Raw genomic sequence first — 15,091 nt, 5'->3', positions numbered from 1 at the left:
TGAACTTTCGAAATTAAAATTTTTCTTTATTTTGAATTGTTTGTATTTATCAAAAAAAAACAAAGTTTTTTTTGTATTAACATTTTGTTGAACATCCGACCAATATTTAATTTACAAACACCCATGGGATTAACGTACAGATTTTACATAAATAAATTAGAAATAAATAAGTTTATTTTTTTGATCCTTATCGATGAACTTATTAACAAACATTATGATTAAACAAACAGTTTAATCATTTACATAAACGAAAAGCGGTTCGAACCAGTCAATAGCAGTCATCTAAACAATGTTTATTTGGTTTAGAATAATGGAAAATCAAAACAACCAATTATAATAAAATCAAATAACAAATCAATGTTTTTAGCCTTTTGAAAATGTTTATCATGGATAATAGCACATCGATAAAAATAATCAGACATTACAGTTCAATGAAGTAATAACCAACAAAAATGATTGATAAAATAGAGAAAAAAAGAAATTCTCGGATTCCGAAAATGGTCATTTCATCGTATTTCTTCATTTTCTGTTTTGTTCAATGCATTCACTTCTTCATAGCAGACATAACAAATTACAATTATTGCATTATTGATGTTGGAATTTGTTTTTTTCCGTTTTGTTGTAACCATCGAAAACTATTGGCAATAAATTTTTTTTTGGCATCAAAAATGTCGTTTTGAATATTAAATTCAAATTTTTCCTAATTATTAAATGAGACACACGAGGGCGTTGATATAAATATAAATTTTTTTTTTATTAAGGTTGTTTTCATTTGCGAGTTGGGACATATTTTTCAGGAATTTTGAATGATTCTAAATAAATTTATTGATAAAGAAAATTTCATTTTTTATCAATGGCCACAAGTTTATTCCATGGTTCTGTTGCGAAAAAAATATTCACACGAGCATTCATAGCTGCATATAAAGATCGTGATATTAACCATAAACAATTGGCTGATTGGATTAAATTAAGTCTTTATTTCGAAGATCCTACACGTACATTAAAGCCCGGTATGCTATACCATCAAACGATACCTAGATATACAGAACTTTTCCAAACTGGCCTTTGTATATTTGCATTTGGTTTCTACGTCAAACAAGTTCGTGCATTACAAAAATATTGGCTTCATGAATGGACTGTAACCGCAATTCTAGGCAGACAGACAATTGATAATTACAGCCGTTCAATTTTGATTGATTGTCATGATGTCTCAAACATCGCTACTGATTTAATTGAAAATTCCTTGCAAAAGTTTGTTGGTATTATTGAACAGACCGGACCTGGACATTTACATGAAAAAACACAACCTGTTGATTGTGAAGAGTCGAATGCTTATGAACAATACCATGACAATACACCTCGATTGAAGACTTGTTATTCGATCGAACTTCTTGACAGGCAAGATCGAGAAGTCAAACTTCGAATTAAATCTGATGGGTTGTTTAATTGTCGGTCATTTGTTAGAGATTTAGGTTTCTATCTGAATTGTCCTTCTTCAATCGATTCGGCACACCTCGACAAACTTGGACCAGTGCAATCAGGACAGTCATTGCAAAAACATCAATTGCATTACGAACAAATGGTCAAATCAGCCGAAGAAATAACTCCCGCATGTATTGAATATTTAAAACAATTACGGCAACAATATCCTGATGCAAAAAGTTCTGGTCGTTTTATTTAGTTTTCATAAATTTTCTCAAAAAATTCTGTACATTTTGTTCAACAATTTAATTTTATTAATAAATTCATTAAAGTAACAGATTTAACAATTTGAGGGAATATTCATAACCAAAAAAACAGGCAGCATTGGCAGGAATAGCTCTCACAAATACTGGTGCAGCTCCTTTATAGAATGCTGACAGACCGTTTCTTGTATAAAGATAACGAATTGCATCACGAAAACCGTTATATTTGCCTTCAGGTGCTGTCTGTATTCGCGATTTTATTACATCAGCTGGAATGGCTATAATCCAAAATGATATGCCGGCAAATCCACCGGCTAATAAGGTCACAAATGTTTCGTTTTCGGTGTTGAATAACATATTTCCATGTCTTTTAATATATTCATAGCCCAAAAAATAGGCTCCACTTCCTGGAATATCTCTTGCGAACGTGGCTGTTAATCCTGTAAATATTGAACGTATTCCACCAGTAGCATATACTTTACGGGTACAATCCCAAAAACTTTTATATTTGGCAACACTTTTTGAACCTTGTTCTATTTGCATCAAACATTTGATACGTTCAGCCGGTGCATTTATGGTGGCCGTGAAAGCTCCGGCAAGCATACCAGCTTTATACATTTGAAATGAAGTTAGCTGATTAACGGAGGTTGGTGAACCATCACTTTGTAGGCTAACACCCAATCCAAAACCAAAAAAACATACAGCATTGATGGGTGTGGTGGCAATCAATGGTGCCATCATTCCACGATAAAAACCACGCAAACCTTCATGTCGAAAAGTTTTATTCATGCAATCAAGCATTCCTTCATATTGTGGTGCTTGACCAGGTTTCGGTGTTGGCATTGTTTGAATTCGAACCTTAATCGTATCCATTGGATGGCCGGCCAGAATGAGACAAACGCCACCAAAACCCCCAGCTATGAATTGTTTTAAAGATGCTAAATAATTAGCCATAACGTCTGTCGATTCAATCACATCCGAAGTTTTTGACATTGTTATGGTGTTAATGTTGATTTGTTTTTAAATGTTATTGTTTTATTTTGCATGTTATAAAAAAAACTAGAAATTTCAAAAATCATATGACGGATTCGAGGTGAATCCTCGTGCGTGAATCAGTCATATCTCGTCATTTGTTTGTTAAGAATGATGAAAGCTAGAATGAATGTGTCAATGTATTTTCATTACAATACAATGTAAAAATAACACCACATGCACACGGATACAAGATTTAATGTTTATATCAGAAGCTTACGATCTAGTGCACAGTAAGCGCTTTTCAAAAAAACACGCCAGACAAAAAACCCAATATCTTTAGTTTTACTGTGCTACAAGACAAATTGCAAAGTAATCTTTCTGGTCTAACAAGTAGTTCTTTTTCAATGCGATAATTTTTAGATTTTTAATGAAGATGATTTCGGTTGGAAACTGGACAAATACAAAAATAAATTTTATTTTATTTCTTGATCAATTTTTATCATCAGTAATAAAGTGTTTTAGATGATTGAAAGCCGTTGAATTAAAATGCCCCTATCCTTTATCGTTTGATCTAACATACAAAAAACTGGATTGACTTTTTGAATAATTTTGCTTAATTTTTCAATATCGATAAGATCTTCTTGGTCGTTCTGTTTATTGTCACTGGTTGAATCGTCGAAATATTCATGTGACAATAATGACAATCCGGTAATGCCGAAAAGAGTATGGAATGGATCGACCATATTACCTGGACGATCAGAGAAACCTCCAGTCTCGTTGTCTTGACAAGCCATGATAAAACAAAGTAATTTTTGTTTATTTATCCAATGAAGACGTCCAATAATTGCCAAAGATGAAAGTACCCACCATGAATAACATAGATCAGGTAATTTTTCTGGACGACCATTTAGACCTCCTGAAGGTAGTTGACGTTCAGCTAGCCACCATCCTAATCTATCCGCATCGATTCGATGTAATTGACCAGCAATTGATAATGATCCAAGGCAACAATAAGTGAGACCGGAATGAGATTCGCTGTTGGGACGGCAGCCAAAAGCACCATCAATTTGATTATAACATTTCATGACAAAATCTATAGTTCGATCCAGATCAATAGCATCCAATCGTTTGAGAAGAGCTAACGAAGCAATCGAACAGAATGTGAATCGAACATCTACTTCACCCCAATGGTCACCATTAAAACTACCATCTTCGTTTTGTAATGACACAACAAATTCAACAGTTTTGTTCACATCGATGATGCTTTCTTCTGGATCCGATGATTCTAGATTCACACCGAATGAAACTAAAATCTGGATTGCACTTAAAGTGTATAAAATATGAGGATCATGTCTGGGTGCTGCTGATATTCCTCCATTAGAATGTTTACAAGAACGTATTAGCTCGATTATTTCTTGTCGGACATCTGTGCGAAATATTTATTAAAACATGATAAAAAAATTCAACAAATAAAAATACCATTTTCAATGGAACTGTCAGCTAATTTAAGGGCTGTTATTGTCCAATAGATTCCATTCATTTTAAGATATTCGACCATGATCTGTTCATAGCTATTATCTTTATTTTTTGCATAGTTGTTCAAAAATTGAACATGTTTATCGAGAAAAAATTCTTTTGGAGAATCGGGTTTTAATTCTACATCACGAATCAACATTTTTAATCGAATTATTTTCACTGAATATAAATGGTCATGAAAAACAAACAAAATTTATTAAAATTAAACATCAACCACATTTGTAAGATATGATGAGGAGTGTTAAAATCAATTTGAATGCCATCTAATGGGCAAAGATGGTAACTATTATCGAACTGTTATTGTTCATAATTGCTTATCTTCATCACCGCATTTTACTATTTTCGTTACAATCCATTTATAATTATCTTCCGAAATTGGTCAAAATGTTCTTCAAATTGATGTTGATATGTGGTCTTTGTTCGCTTTTTCATGCTGCTTTTCTCTGCAGCTCAATATCGAAGTTATTTACGTGTTTCGGAACAAAAATTCACTGGTTCGTTGCCCATGGATATTATGATACAAGCATTCGTTAGTCTTTTGGTAACATTATATTCGGTGGTATCTATTTATTGTAATTTCAAAGTCATTTTCGCTAATGATGATTTTGCCAATAAAAGTTATGGCCATGTGTTTTCCACCCCTCCTTCTTTGGTTACATTCAATCATAGGGGACGAATTTTAACATCAAAACAGTCTTAAATGATATCCATTTCATTGAATTCCAATTATTATAATATCAATTATTCTATTTAAATGTATAAATAAATCATTTTAAACAATAATTTTTTTACAATGAAGATTTATTTTCCAGAATTTTCGTTAACATCAATTAATTCAGATGTTAAAATATGATGAATCATATTCGCCAAGGATTCGTCATATATGAAGAGGTGAAAAGTTCTTTGAGGCTCAATTTTTCCGCGCTATCACAGGACAATTTTTAATTTTTTCAAAATTGTTTTGAGCAAAATATTCAACAACATAAAAATCATGGTGAACTTCTTTATTCCAAAAATAAAAGTTGCTGAATTTGATCAATCTCGTGATGAATGTGAACAATCTATAGAAAAAATCGAACAACTTATAGATAAAAATAAGCTAACTATGACGGAACGACGAAATTTCAAGAAAAATATAACTGCTCTGGTTTACGATATGAAAAACAAGCTGAAAAAATGCGAAGAGAATTGCAATGGACTTTTGAAAAATAATGATTCCGATCGAAAAGAAATGATGGCTAAAATTTCTAAAGAGTTACGACGTTCTCGTTTGCAAGATTTGAATTGCGATGTTGACATAATTAAAAATCAATCAATCGATAATATTACTCTTGATATGGTTTCATTGACGATACTCAAAAAAATATGAATTAATGATATCATTCACTTTCAATGAATCAGTAATGTTTTTTTGTTTGTTTGACAAATCAAACCAGAATGGCATTTTTACTACTTGAAAAAATCGAATTAATCTAATTGAATTGAAACATTTTTTTTCATTAATTAAATTCATTTTTTTAATATTTTTTCTTTTGATAATTTTTTTTTCGATCAAAATAACAGAGAAAGAGAGAGGATGATGAACAACAATTGATAATAATAATAATAATAATTGAAAAATGTTTAGCGATAATTTCTGTTCAATTTTTGGGTTGTGTCGGAGCACATCATCATTCAGTGTCTATATTTATTGGTTTTTTATTCGTTTTTTAAATTCTGTTTATTGTATGGGTGGTGTTTTGTTGTCCTGAAGAAATATTATTATTTATATAAATATTTATATAGAGCAAACTTATTTTACAAAAAAATCATATATGAATGAAGAAATCTTGATGATGATGAAATTAAATGAATGAATGAATGAACAAACACACAAAATAAGGGAAGAAGGATCTAAAAACACACAAATAAAATAGAATAAAACATTTCCGCTTATTATATAGATAATCTTATCAATATTTTAGCGCTTTTGAAAAGATCAACAAACAATTCTTTAAGCAATTTAAAAGGCGAATGTGTTAGTTTTGTGTGTGTGTGTGTGTGCGAATAAAAAGGAAAAAGGATGTGGGGTATGTTATTAATATTTTCACCTATTATATAATAATCAATAATAATAATAATTAATAATTTTAAATCATTAAAAATTTCAAACAAATAGTAATTTGTCATTTTGCATGCATGAATGTGTGTGAGTGTTTTTTTGAAATGATAATGATGATAACGAATTAATATAATGATAATGTCCAATTATGGTCAATCAACAATGATAATGATGAAGATGAAAGAATAATATTTCTACAAAAGAAAAACAGAGAAAAATCCAAATATTCATTCATTCAGTGCAAAAGTAAGTTTTGTGGTTTGTTAGAGCATAATGAATTTCAATTAAAACGTTAAACATATACAATGAAATAAAATGAGTGCGGATGTGTTTTTTTAGAGAAAGAAATAATAGAAAATCACAAAATAAATGATAAAAAATGAAAAAACGACTGAAAGTTGAGAGTGAAAAGAGGTGTTTGTGGTCTGAGATATAATGAAGACAAAAAAAAGAAACGAAAACAACAAAACACAAAATTCAGCAGAATTGCAATTCGTTTTTTTCATTTAGTTTTTCTTGCGCATTTATTATGAAATTTTTAAAGATGATTTTAACATTTATTCACTGAATAACCCTATGGATCAGATTTATATGGCAAGAGAAGAAGATTGAATAAAAATAGAGTAATGATTTGGATGAAGAGATTAAAAACAATGAATTTAAACAAAAACAATTAAATTAGAACAGTGAAGATGACGATGATATTGAAATTCGATCAATGTAGACATTTCGTGATTTATTGTTTTTTTTCGCAGAATTCAAAATAATGGTAATTGATAATGTAATGACAACGAATCCTATATATCACATGAAAACAATTGAGATTTTGGATCTGTTTCCGGAAGTTGAAAACAAATGTTGCCTTGGCAATTTCATGCATGATTCGTATGAGGAAGTGAACGATAATATTAATGTCTAGATGAAAGTTTTGAAAACTAATGATTCCATTTTTTTTATTGATAGGTCGAACACAATAAATGAATGTTTTCAAAATAAATGGAAGGCTGTGATAATTTCGTTGATATTACGAATGTTAATGGTGATTGTGCTAAAAAACTTTTGCACATCGAATTCTTATACTCGGTAATCATTGCTCAATTTTGACTGTGGCAGCAGGAGCTGTAGCTGCAGCCGCGGTCGTTGTCGTGACTGAATCATTAGAAATGTCGGTCAATTTTCCAACATTATTGTCACCTGAAACTGCTTGAATATTACTGGTTGATGAAGATACCGTCGATTCATTTGGATCATTCAATCCAGTTTTGAGGCTAACTTCAGAAGATGTTTGTTGCAGCTGCTGCTTAGGCGATGATAATGAGAATCGTGGATTTGAGCTAACTGAACTCGATGAAGGAGATGCCGCCATGTGGGATTGTTGAGGAACATTGCCACCACTTGTACCACCGCTGCTGCCTACAGATGATGTTGATGCTTTCAAATCGGCTGATTGAGATGGATTGCTTACGGCTTCGCTGCCACCACTGGCATTAGCCGAAATTGATGACGAAGTTGAAGGAGCTGGATCATTCGTGGTTGAATCGATCAAATCACGATTGTTGGTATTATCGATTATATATTCAGAAAATTGTGAATGTAGATGTGGGGGTATAAGAATCGAGTTCAATTCAGGTGCTATTTTAAGCTCTATTTTAATAAAACAAAACAAAAAATATTAAAAAATCGGAAAAATTTGGAATTTTTTTTAGTTACCTTGTTCAGTGAAATTAAACAGTGGTGGCGGTTCTCGATCTTGCGGCAACCGGTAATTCGGGGTTCTCAATTCATCGAAGAATCGATGCGTACAGCATTTCAAAGGATCAAGACGTAAAAACGGCGTATAATCGAGCAACTTAGAAATAAGATCAATAACTTCAGGAGGAGTTCGAGCTCCAAACACCTGAAACAATTATGAATATAATTTTAAAGGGAAATAATGTGAGAAAAACTTACGCGATCCCATGGATTCGGAGTAATTTTCGGAAATTTAAATTCTGTATAATTTTTATTCATACGCCTGATTTGATCTTTCGAAGGGGTGCCGAGTATTTTGATGATTTCTACTAATTGATCGACACCAGATTCACCTGAGAATATTGGATATCCAAGTAATAATTCAGCGAAAACACATCCAGCGGACCAAATATCTGATGAATTAGAAAAAAATTGAAGAATTGATCAAACATTTCACGATTATTATTACAAGCTGAATTTAATTTACCTATTTTTGTTGTGTAATCAGTGGCACCAAAAATCAATTCTGGTGCTCGATAATATCGAGAACAAATATATGATACATTCATTTCGCCTCGAACCAAATGTTTTGCACTATACCATTAATGGAAGTTTTGAATTCGATAAAATTCACAAATTAAAAAAAAAGATTATTAAACAAACAAAAATATACAAATTAGATTGCTGACCTCCCAAAATCACAGAGCTTAAGAACGCCATTCATCGGATTGACCAAGAGATTCTGTGGTTTAATATCTCGATGGCAGATGCCCAATGAATGTATATATGCCAATGCACGGAACAACTGATACATATAAAGCTTTATCATATTCATTGGTATTTTTGTTCCTTGTCGCATATAATATCTAGCAACTTTGGAAACTGTATCTGGTATGAATTCCAATACCAAATTCAAATATATATCTTCTTTTTGTTGCTATTATGATAAACAATGATTGAAATGACCATCATTATTATATGACAAAAAAACTTACATTTTTGTGTGTATAAAAGAAATATTTTAATTTAACAATATTGCAATGATCTAATGAGACCATGATGCTTAATTCACGATTTTTGAAACGACGATCCTGAAGAACACGTTTGATGGCGACCACTTCATTTTCTTCCAATAATGTTGCCTGATAAACAACACCAAACGAACCGTTTCCAATCATTTTCTCATTTGTATACGAAATATCTTTTGTATAGTATTGATTTTTCTTTCCGACCGATGCCTGTACGGTTTTGATTTCGACACCATTTCTTGCTGTAAATAAAAAGATGATATTTAAAAAAATCAAATCAATCAACTAATTAATAAATCAAAATAAATTTTGATAATTCCCACCAGTTATAGTAATTTTCACTGGACAACAGAAAAGCTCATCATCATCATCATGTTTATCATTATTAAACGATGTTAAAGCTCCGAATCGTTTAATTGATAGACAAGTATCTTTTCTACCCGAAATGTTTTTATTGTCGCAATTTTGTTTATTATTAATTTTAACATCATTTATTGACGATGATGATGATGTTTTCTTATTATTGGTAAATGTTTGACAAATTTTATTCCAAAAGGAATATTGAAAACGATCAAACGATGACAAATGTTTGGATGTCGACGACAATGTTGATTGATCAAAATTAGCCATTTTGTAAAATTGAAAAATAACAACAAAATTATGATGAAAAAAACAAAACTTTTCTAACACTTGGATTCTTGGATCTTTTTTTTCATCCAAGTGTGTCTGTGATGACAATAACAATCAAACTAACCTACCAACAATAACAAAAAAAAACAATAATTCTGGTTTTTGTTTCATTCAGACTTTTATATATAAACTTTTTTTCTGGTACTGTGCCTTCTTTTTATCCAAGAATTTTCCTTGTTTGTTGACGACAGAAGCAATAACTAATACAAATAGGTAGACACAATCCACACACTAACATGACAATCATCATCATCATCAGTGATTGCCTAACAACCAAACCGAATAAATTCGCCTTCTGTTCATTTTTATTTTCTCATCTTTTCGTTTCGTTTTTTGTTTGTTTGTTATAGAAGCCAGAAAAAATTAATGCTTTTCTTCATTATCTAAATGGTGAATATATGATATAACAAATCAAAAAATTAATCACGCAGGAAAAAAGGTACACAATATATAAATGAATGCCAAGACTAGAGACAAAATTGAGAAAATAAAGACAATTATCATTATTTTATTATAATAAGAAGAAAAAAATGATTCTGAAGAAGTGAAATTCTTTTCCCCTTTTTCTCATCATCAATTAAAAACTAATAAATGAATGAATGAATGAAAAAAAAGATAATAAACAACCGAATCTAACTGTAATTTGTAATTCAAGCAGCTCAAAAAAAAGTTAAAGTGGATAGTGGGACAAACAAAAGATTATTATTCTCATTATTTACTCATCATCATTTAGATATATATTCCAATTGAAAGATAATATGAGAATAAAATTCTTATAACCTTATACACTTGAAACTTTTCTATTTCTTTGCTGTTGTTTATAATGCAATGAAATAGATAAAACATCTCGTGATTAAAAGCGATAATGACAAAAGATTCACAAAATGATGAAAAAAGTATGTTTGTTGTATCATCATCTTTTACAATCAACAACAATTCAAGTAGATAAATTAATTCTAACAAATTTGAAAGAAAACATTCAAACAAATAATAAATGATCAAAATGTGTTCAACAACAACAAAAACAACAAACAATGTTCGTTTGTTTTTTTCAATTGTAAATTTCATTATCAAGATTTAGAGTTAAATAATTTTCCTAACAATTATCGCACATAATCAATGACAAAGAATCATTTATCATATATGACAATTTCATCATTATGATCATGATCATCGTCATACGAAAATACCAATAACCTGTATTGGTGATCGATTTCCAAGGACAGTTTTAACATCAACGATTAATCTCTCTCTCTCTCTCTCTCTCTCTCTCTCTCTCTCTCTCTCCATTAAATATGTTGTGAAGAGGTATTTTTGATTGGGAAAAAATTCACATCCAATCATTATTACCTCTACACAAAAATGAATAAATAGACAATTGATCAGGTCATGATGATAAGGATGACAGGCCAGCATCATCATCAATTTAATAATAAACATCATATCAATCATTGCCATAAAATAAATGTGAAATATTCATTGGTTTTTTCTAGTTGATAAAATTAACGGTAAAAACTTACTCATTGTTCTTATATGGCTAACAACCAAAACGGCAGGATCAAATTTCATCATTCTCGATGAATTTGTATCTTGATTATCTTCATTCATATTGGCATCCATGTTTATTGTTGTTGTTGTTGTTGATTAGTCGATTAAGAATGATGAATTTTTTTCAGTTTTTCACATAAGATTATTGAATTTAAACAAATGACCTTTTTTCTTGGTCCTGAAGATAAATACTTCAACAACAAATAACAATTATTATGGATGATAGATCAAATGTAATAGAATGACTAGGACTGAATGTATTAATGAATCGATGAGAATTGATAAAAAGTTCAAAATTTCAATACAAATAAAACTGGTGACAATGATTGCAACTTAAAATTAAAAAAAAAATCTTTTTCCAGTGCAGAATGAATGAATGATGATGATGATGGTGATGGTTGAAAAAAAATCACAGCATAATTTTGTCGAAAATATGAAATGGATATTTTAAATTTGATGAATGATTTTTGTTTTCTTTCTTTTTTTTGTTTCCTTTTTATTTAAAGTCAAAATATTTATTTTCGATGATCGTCGTTGATTTTGTGTAAACGTTTGTTCCAAATATTCTGTAAGAAATAAATATAGGTACAAAAAATTTACATGACATTAGATATTTGTTCGACATTAATGCAAGTTAACAAAAGAAACCACACATCTGTAGCACATGAATTGTATCCGAATGTTTGTGTTTTTTTTCTGATATATGTGTGTCATTGTCAATGATATATTACTATAGGAAAAAAAATAAACATATATTTTTTCCTATTTATTCTACTAATTTTTTTCCAAAATAAAATCAAACAAATAAGATTGGTGAAGAGCAAAAAAAAAGTTCAATAGAAACTCACTTTTCACCATTATAATTTTTTTTCAATATAAATATTGGAATACACAATTACAAGACGACAATGACGTATAAGGCCTTTGTTAATAAATGTTTATGAAGATGCTAAAATAAAAATCGTATGTATGAACAATTTTTTCATTTTTCTATATATAAACAAAACAAAATTCTTTCTGTTGCCCAAACATATAGCTCAACGGTGGTGGTTAACGAATTCAAGTTATATATATGCGTGTGTGTTTTATGCATTAATATTCTTTAAGTTGTATCATAAAATCATATTCGATCCAGAGCTATAGGAACTAACTGTTTCTTATTGTTTAGCGCATGAATGTAAAATTTGACTATAACAAACAAACATCATTCGAGTTTCGATTCCCTCCTCGTCTCAGAAAAAAAAACAAATCTAAATGAATAAAGATATCAAGGTGCACAAATTGATTAGTTTCATAATAGTGATTTAATCTTCTATCCATTCCTATCCAAAATAATTTTGGATTCTTATTTGATTATTTATTTGTCATGTGTGAATGCTCGTGTACACTAACCTGTATAACAATTTTTTTCAGTTTTTGTTGATATATCCAAAAGAATCAGTCAAAATCGCATTTATATGGTGCGATTTCTTATTTCATTCGTTTAATTTATAAGTTGAAAATTCAAATTATTCGTCGTCATTTCATTGTTAGTTTGATTAGTTTTATTGCGTACACACATACACACACAGAGACACTATGAAAAAACTGTCGAAATCTCTTGTATTATCAATCAAAAAAAAGCAAGAAAAAAATACACACAAAGATGATTAGGCAAATAAAACTATCATCATCATACAAGTCACATGTTATATTAGGGCAAATGCATTGCAGAAAAAAAATTCTCTCAATGATGATCGGTGATCACTATTTTTTTCACTGTTATCGTTGATGGGCGTCTATGTTTCTTCCCGAATAAAAAAATTTCTTTACATACTATGAAGATATGGGAATATGTTTCGTTCTTATCTTTTAAAAAAATAATAAGAATCGATCATCGTTTCTAGATGATTAAAATTATTATTTTTTTAGAATCGAATATCATTAGACATTTTTCTCATTGATTGATTGATTGATTGATCATTGAATGACAAAAAATTTCGATATTCAATTTGTTTTTCGAAATGTAAAATCAAATTTCAGGATTTTGGTAGCGTAATTTCCCATCGATAATATATTTGTACATTTTTGAGCATCATTATTTTTAGTGGGTATCATAACGGTCATTGTCATAGGCAAACTTTTAATCATCATAATTTTGATTGATAGTTGTTCTTTGATAATTAAATTGTCCAAAAAAATTGTTTTATTTTTGTTCGATGAACATGAGGAAGAGAAAAATAAAATAAAAATTAATAATCATAATAATTGATAAAATAATAAAATACCATATGATGAATCATTCCAGATTGTAGCAAGAAATATAACGAAAATAATGAATGAATAAAAAAACAATTTTAACAATGATGATTGTACATATTATATATTTTCCCAATTAATCCTTGATGAACATATGAAAATTGAAGCTACAAAAACAATTATCTTATATGGATTTGATTCAGAAACAAACAAACGAGCGGAGAAAAAAATCTGAGTGGAGCAAACAGAAAAAAAATGAGAAAAACAAGGTGAATATTATTAATTATGAATATTAATTCAATTCTTTAGAGACGCTTACGCACATTGATTTATGGATGGTGAAGGGGAGGGTTCGAATATATACGCATTGAGAAGTGAAAAAAACGATTCATTTGCTATTGGAATTGGATTATCATAAGCACAGATAAACAAATTTAACACTCATAATATTCACCTTTACAACAACAAAAACACAAACATCATTTCACAAGGAAAAAACATCATATTTGTTTCTATGGTTAGGATGCAAACAGATCAACGCATGAATATCAATCAATGAAGATAATGATGATGAGTTGATTGAAGACGGAGGAGGAGTTGAAAAGGAGATGAATTTTTTCTAATTGATTTCGTATTCTGTTCTTGATCTTTCACACTTTTTCCTTTGCTCTCTCTCTCTCTCTCTCACTTTTTTTAATCACTCACACAAACGGTGAGTTTGGTATTCAGAAACATCACCATCATCAACAGCATGTGATAAATTCAGTTTTAGTTTTAGAATCTAACAGTTTCAACTGTAATGGATACATAAAAAACAATATTGATTTCAATAATACATGGATAAACACTCACACATATAGAGAACCCAGATTTATTGAAGAAGGAAAGAAACAAAATAAAAAAAAAATTCGGCTAGAAGCACATGAAATGTAGATAAAAAGAAAACTGTGAATGTTGTCGTCGTAGCTGATTGTTTGCGTGTGTGGGGGGAGGGTTGACTGAAAATGGTAATTTAGTTTAATAATGATGGGAATCCCTCTCTATTCATCATATATAATACGAAGATATAGCACTTAATTATATAAGCGGGCGCAGTTGTATATATTTATGAGGATGAGGATTCAACTTATCTATACTTTATGAATATAAAATGGAACAGCAACGATAGGAGAAGTAAATGTTTATGTTGTGGAAATAAATGAGTGAGTGAGTGAATGAGCGTGTAAAATACATAACTATTCCAACGGTGTCGACAATTGACGCACACATGCATGTTGAATATGTATTAGTGTTAATGGAAAAATTCTATGTTTTTTTTTGGCTAGGGCCTAATTTTTGGGTTAGAATTTTTTCACTAAAAAATTGAAAATCTTTATCAGAAACTTTTTGGTAAATTGGTGATATTTTCCTTGTTAAAATCCCGGGAATCTATTTAGATTGGTTTTTCATTGTTCGATACAGTAACATCCCAGATCATGACGTAATACATTTTGTTCCCAAGATAGTCATCGGTTTATCAAAGCTGTCTTGAACCGAAGTATACTATATATACACTGAAA

At 30.0% G+C, this 15,091-nt stretch overlaps 3 protein-coding genes and 1 pseudogene across 4 annotated transcripts; 1 reads left to right on the top strand and 3 right to left on the bottom strand.

Annotated features, from left to right (window-relative positions):
* Window positions 1–853: 853 nt before the first annotated feature.
* Window positions 854–1,769, top strand: LOC113793216 (uncharacterized). The gene has a single exon (XM_027343208.2). It carries the CDS (start codon window positions 854–856, stop codon window positions 1,679–1,681), a length of 828 nt encoding a protein of 275 aa, XP_027199009.2. The 3' UTR covers window positions 1,682–1,769.
* On the bottom strand, window positions 1,714–2,977 carry LOC113793215 (mitochondrial carnitine/acylcarnitine carrier protein pseudogene; annotated as a pseudogene).
* A 142-nt stretch (window positions 2,978–3,119) lies between these two features.
* Window positions 3,120–4,452, bottom strand: RabGGTb (geranylgeranyl transferase type-2 subunit beta). Its single transcript, XM_027343205.2, has 2 exons — window positions 4,140–4,452; window positions 3,120–4,086 (listed from the first exon to the last, which is right to left on the bottom strand). Exons 1-2 carry the CDS (start codon window positions 4,333–4,335, stop codon window positions 3,179–3,181), a joined length of 1,104 nt encoding a protein of 367 aa, XP_027199006.1. The 5' UTR covers window positions 4,336–4,452; the 3' UTR covers window positions 3,120–3,178.
* A 1,777-nt stretch (window positions 4,453–6,229) lies between these two features.
* LOC113793212 (glycogen synthase kinase-3-like) lies at window positions 6,230–14,552 on the bottom strand. Of its 2 annotated transcripts, XM_075820821.1 has the most exons (10): window positions 13,856–14,552; window positions 13,562–13,763; window positions 12,687–13,447; window positions 11,267–11,860; window positions 9,024–9,298; window positions 8,718–8,965; window positions 8,516–8,622; window positions 8,248–8,441; window positions 8,008–8,194; window positions 6,230–7,941 (listed from the first exon to the last, which is right to left on the bottom strand). In XM_075820821.1, the coding sequence occupies exons 4-10, from the start codon at window positions 11,364–11,366 to the stop codon at window positions 7,385–7,387; spliced, it is 1,668 nt and encodes a 555-aa protein (XP_075676936.1). In that variant the 5' UTR covers window positions 11,367–11,860; window positions 12,687–13,447; window positions 13,562–13,763; window positions 13,856–14,552; the 3' UTR covers window positions 6,230–7,384. The 2 variants fall into 2 exon arrangements, with proteins under 2 accessions (XP_075676936.1, XP_075676906.1); XM_075820791.1 differs by lacking the exons at window positions 11,267–11,860; window positions 12,687–13,447; window positions 13,562–13,763; window positions 13,856–14,552 and adding an exon at window positions 9,380–9,701.
* Between the last annotated feature and the right edge of the window lie 539 nt (window positions 14,553–15,091).

This window comes from Dermatophagoides pteronyssinus, unplaced genomic scaffold (assembly GCF_027571235.1).
Source record: "Dermatophagoides pteronyssinus isolate colony J.1.1.1.1 unplaced genomic scaffold, Derpt_VIB-CSIC_2022.12 sq0001, whole genome shotgun sequence".
Classification (NCBI taxonomy): domain Eukaryota; kingdom Metazoa; phylum Arthropoda; class Arachnida; order Sarcoptiformes; family Pyroglyphidae; genus Dermatophagoides; species Dermatophagoides pteronyssinus.
The sequence above is the reverse complement of the archived record's forward strand: the minus strand, read 5'-3'. Positions and strand labels throughout refer to the sequence as shown.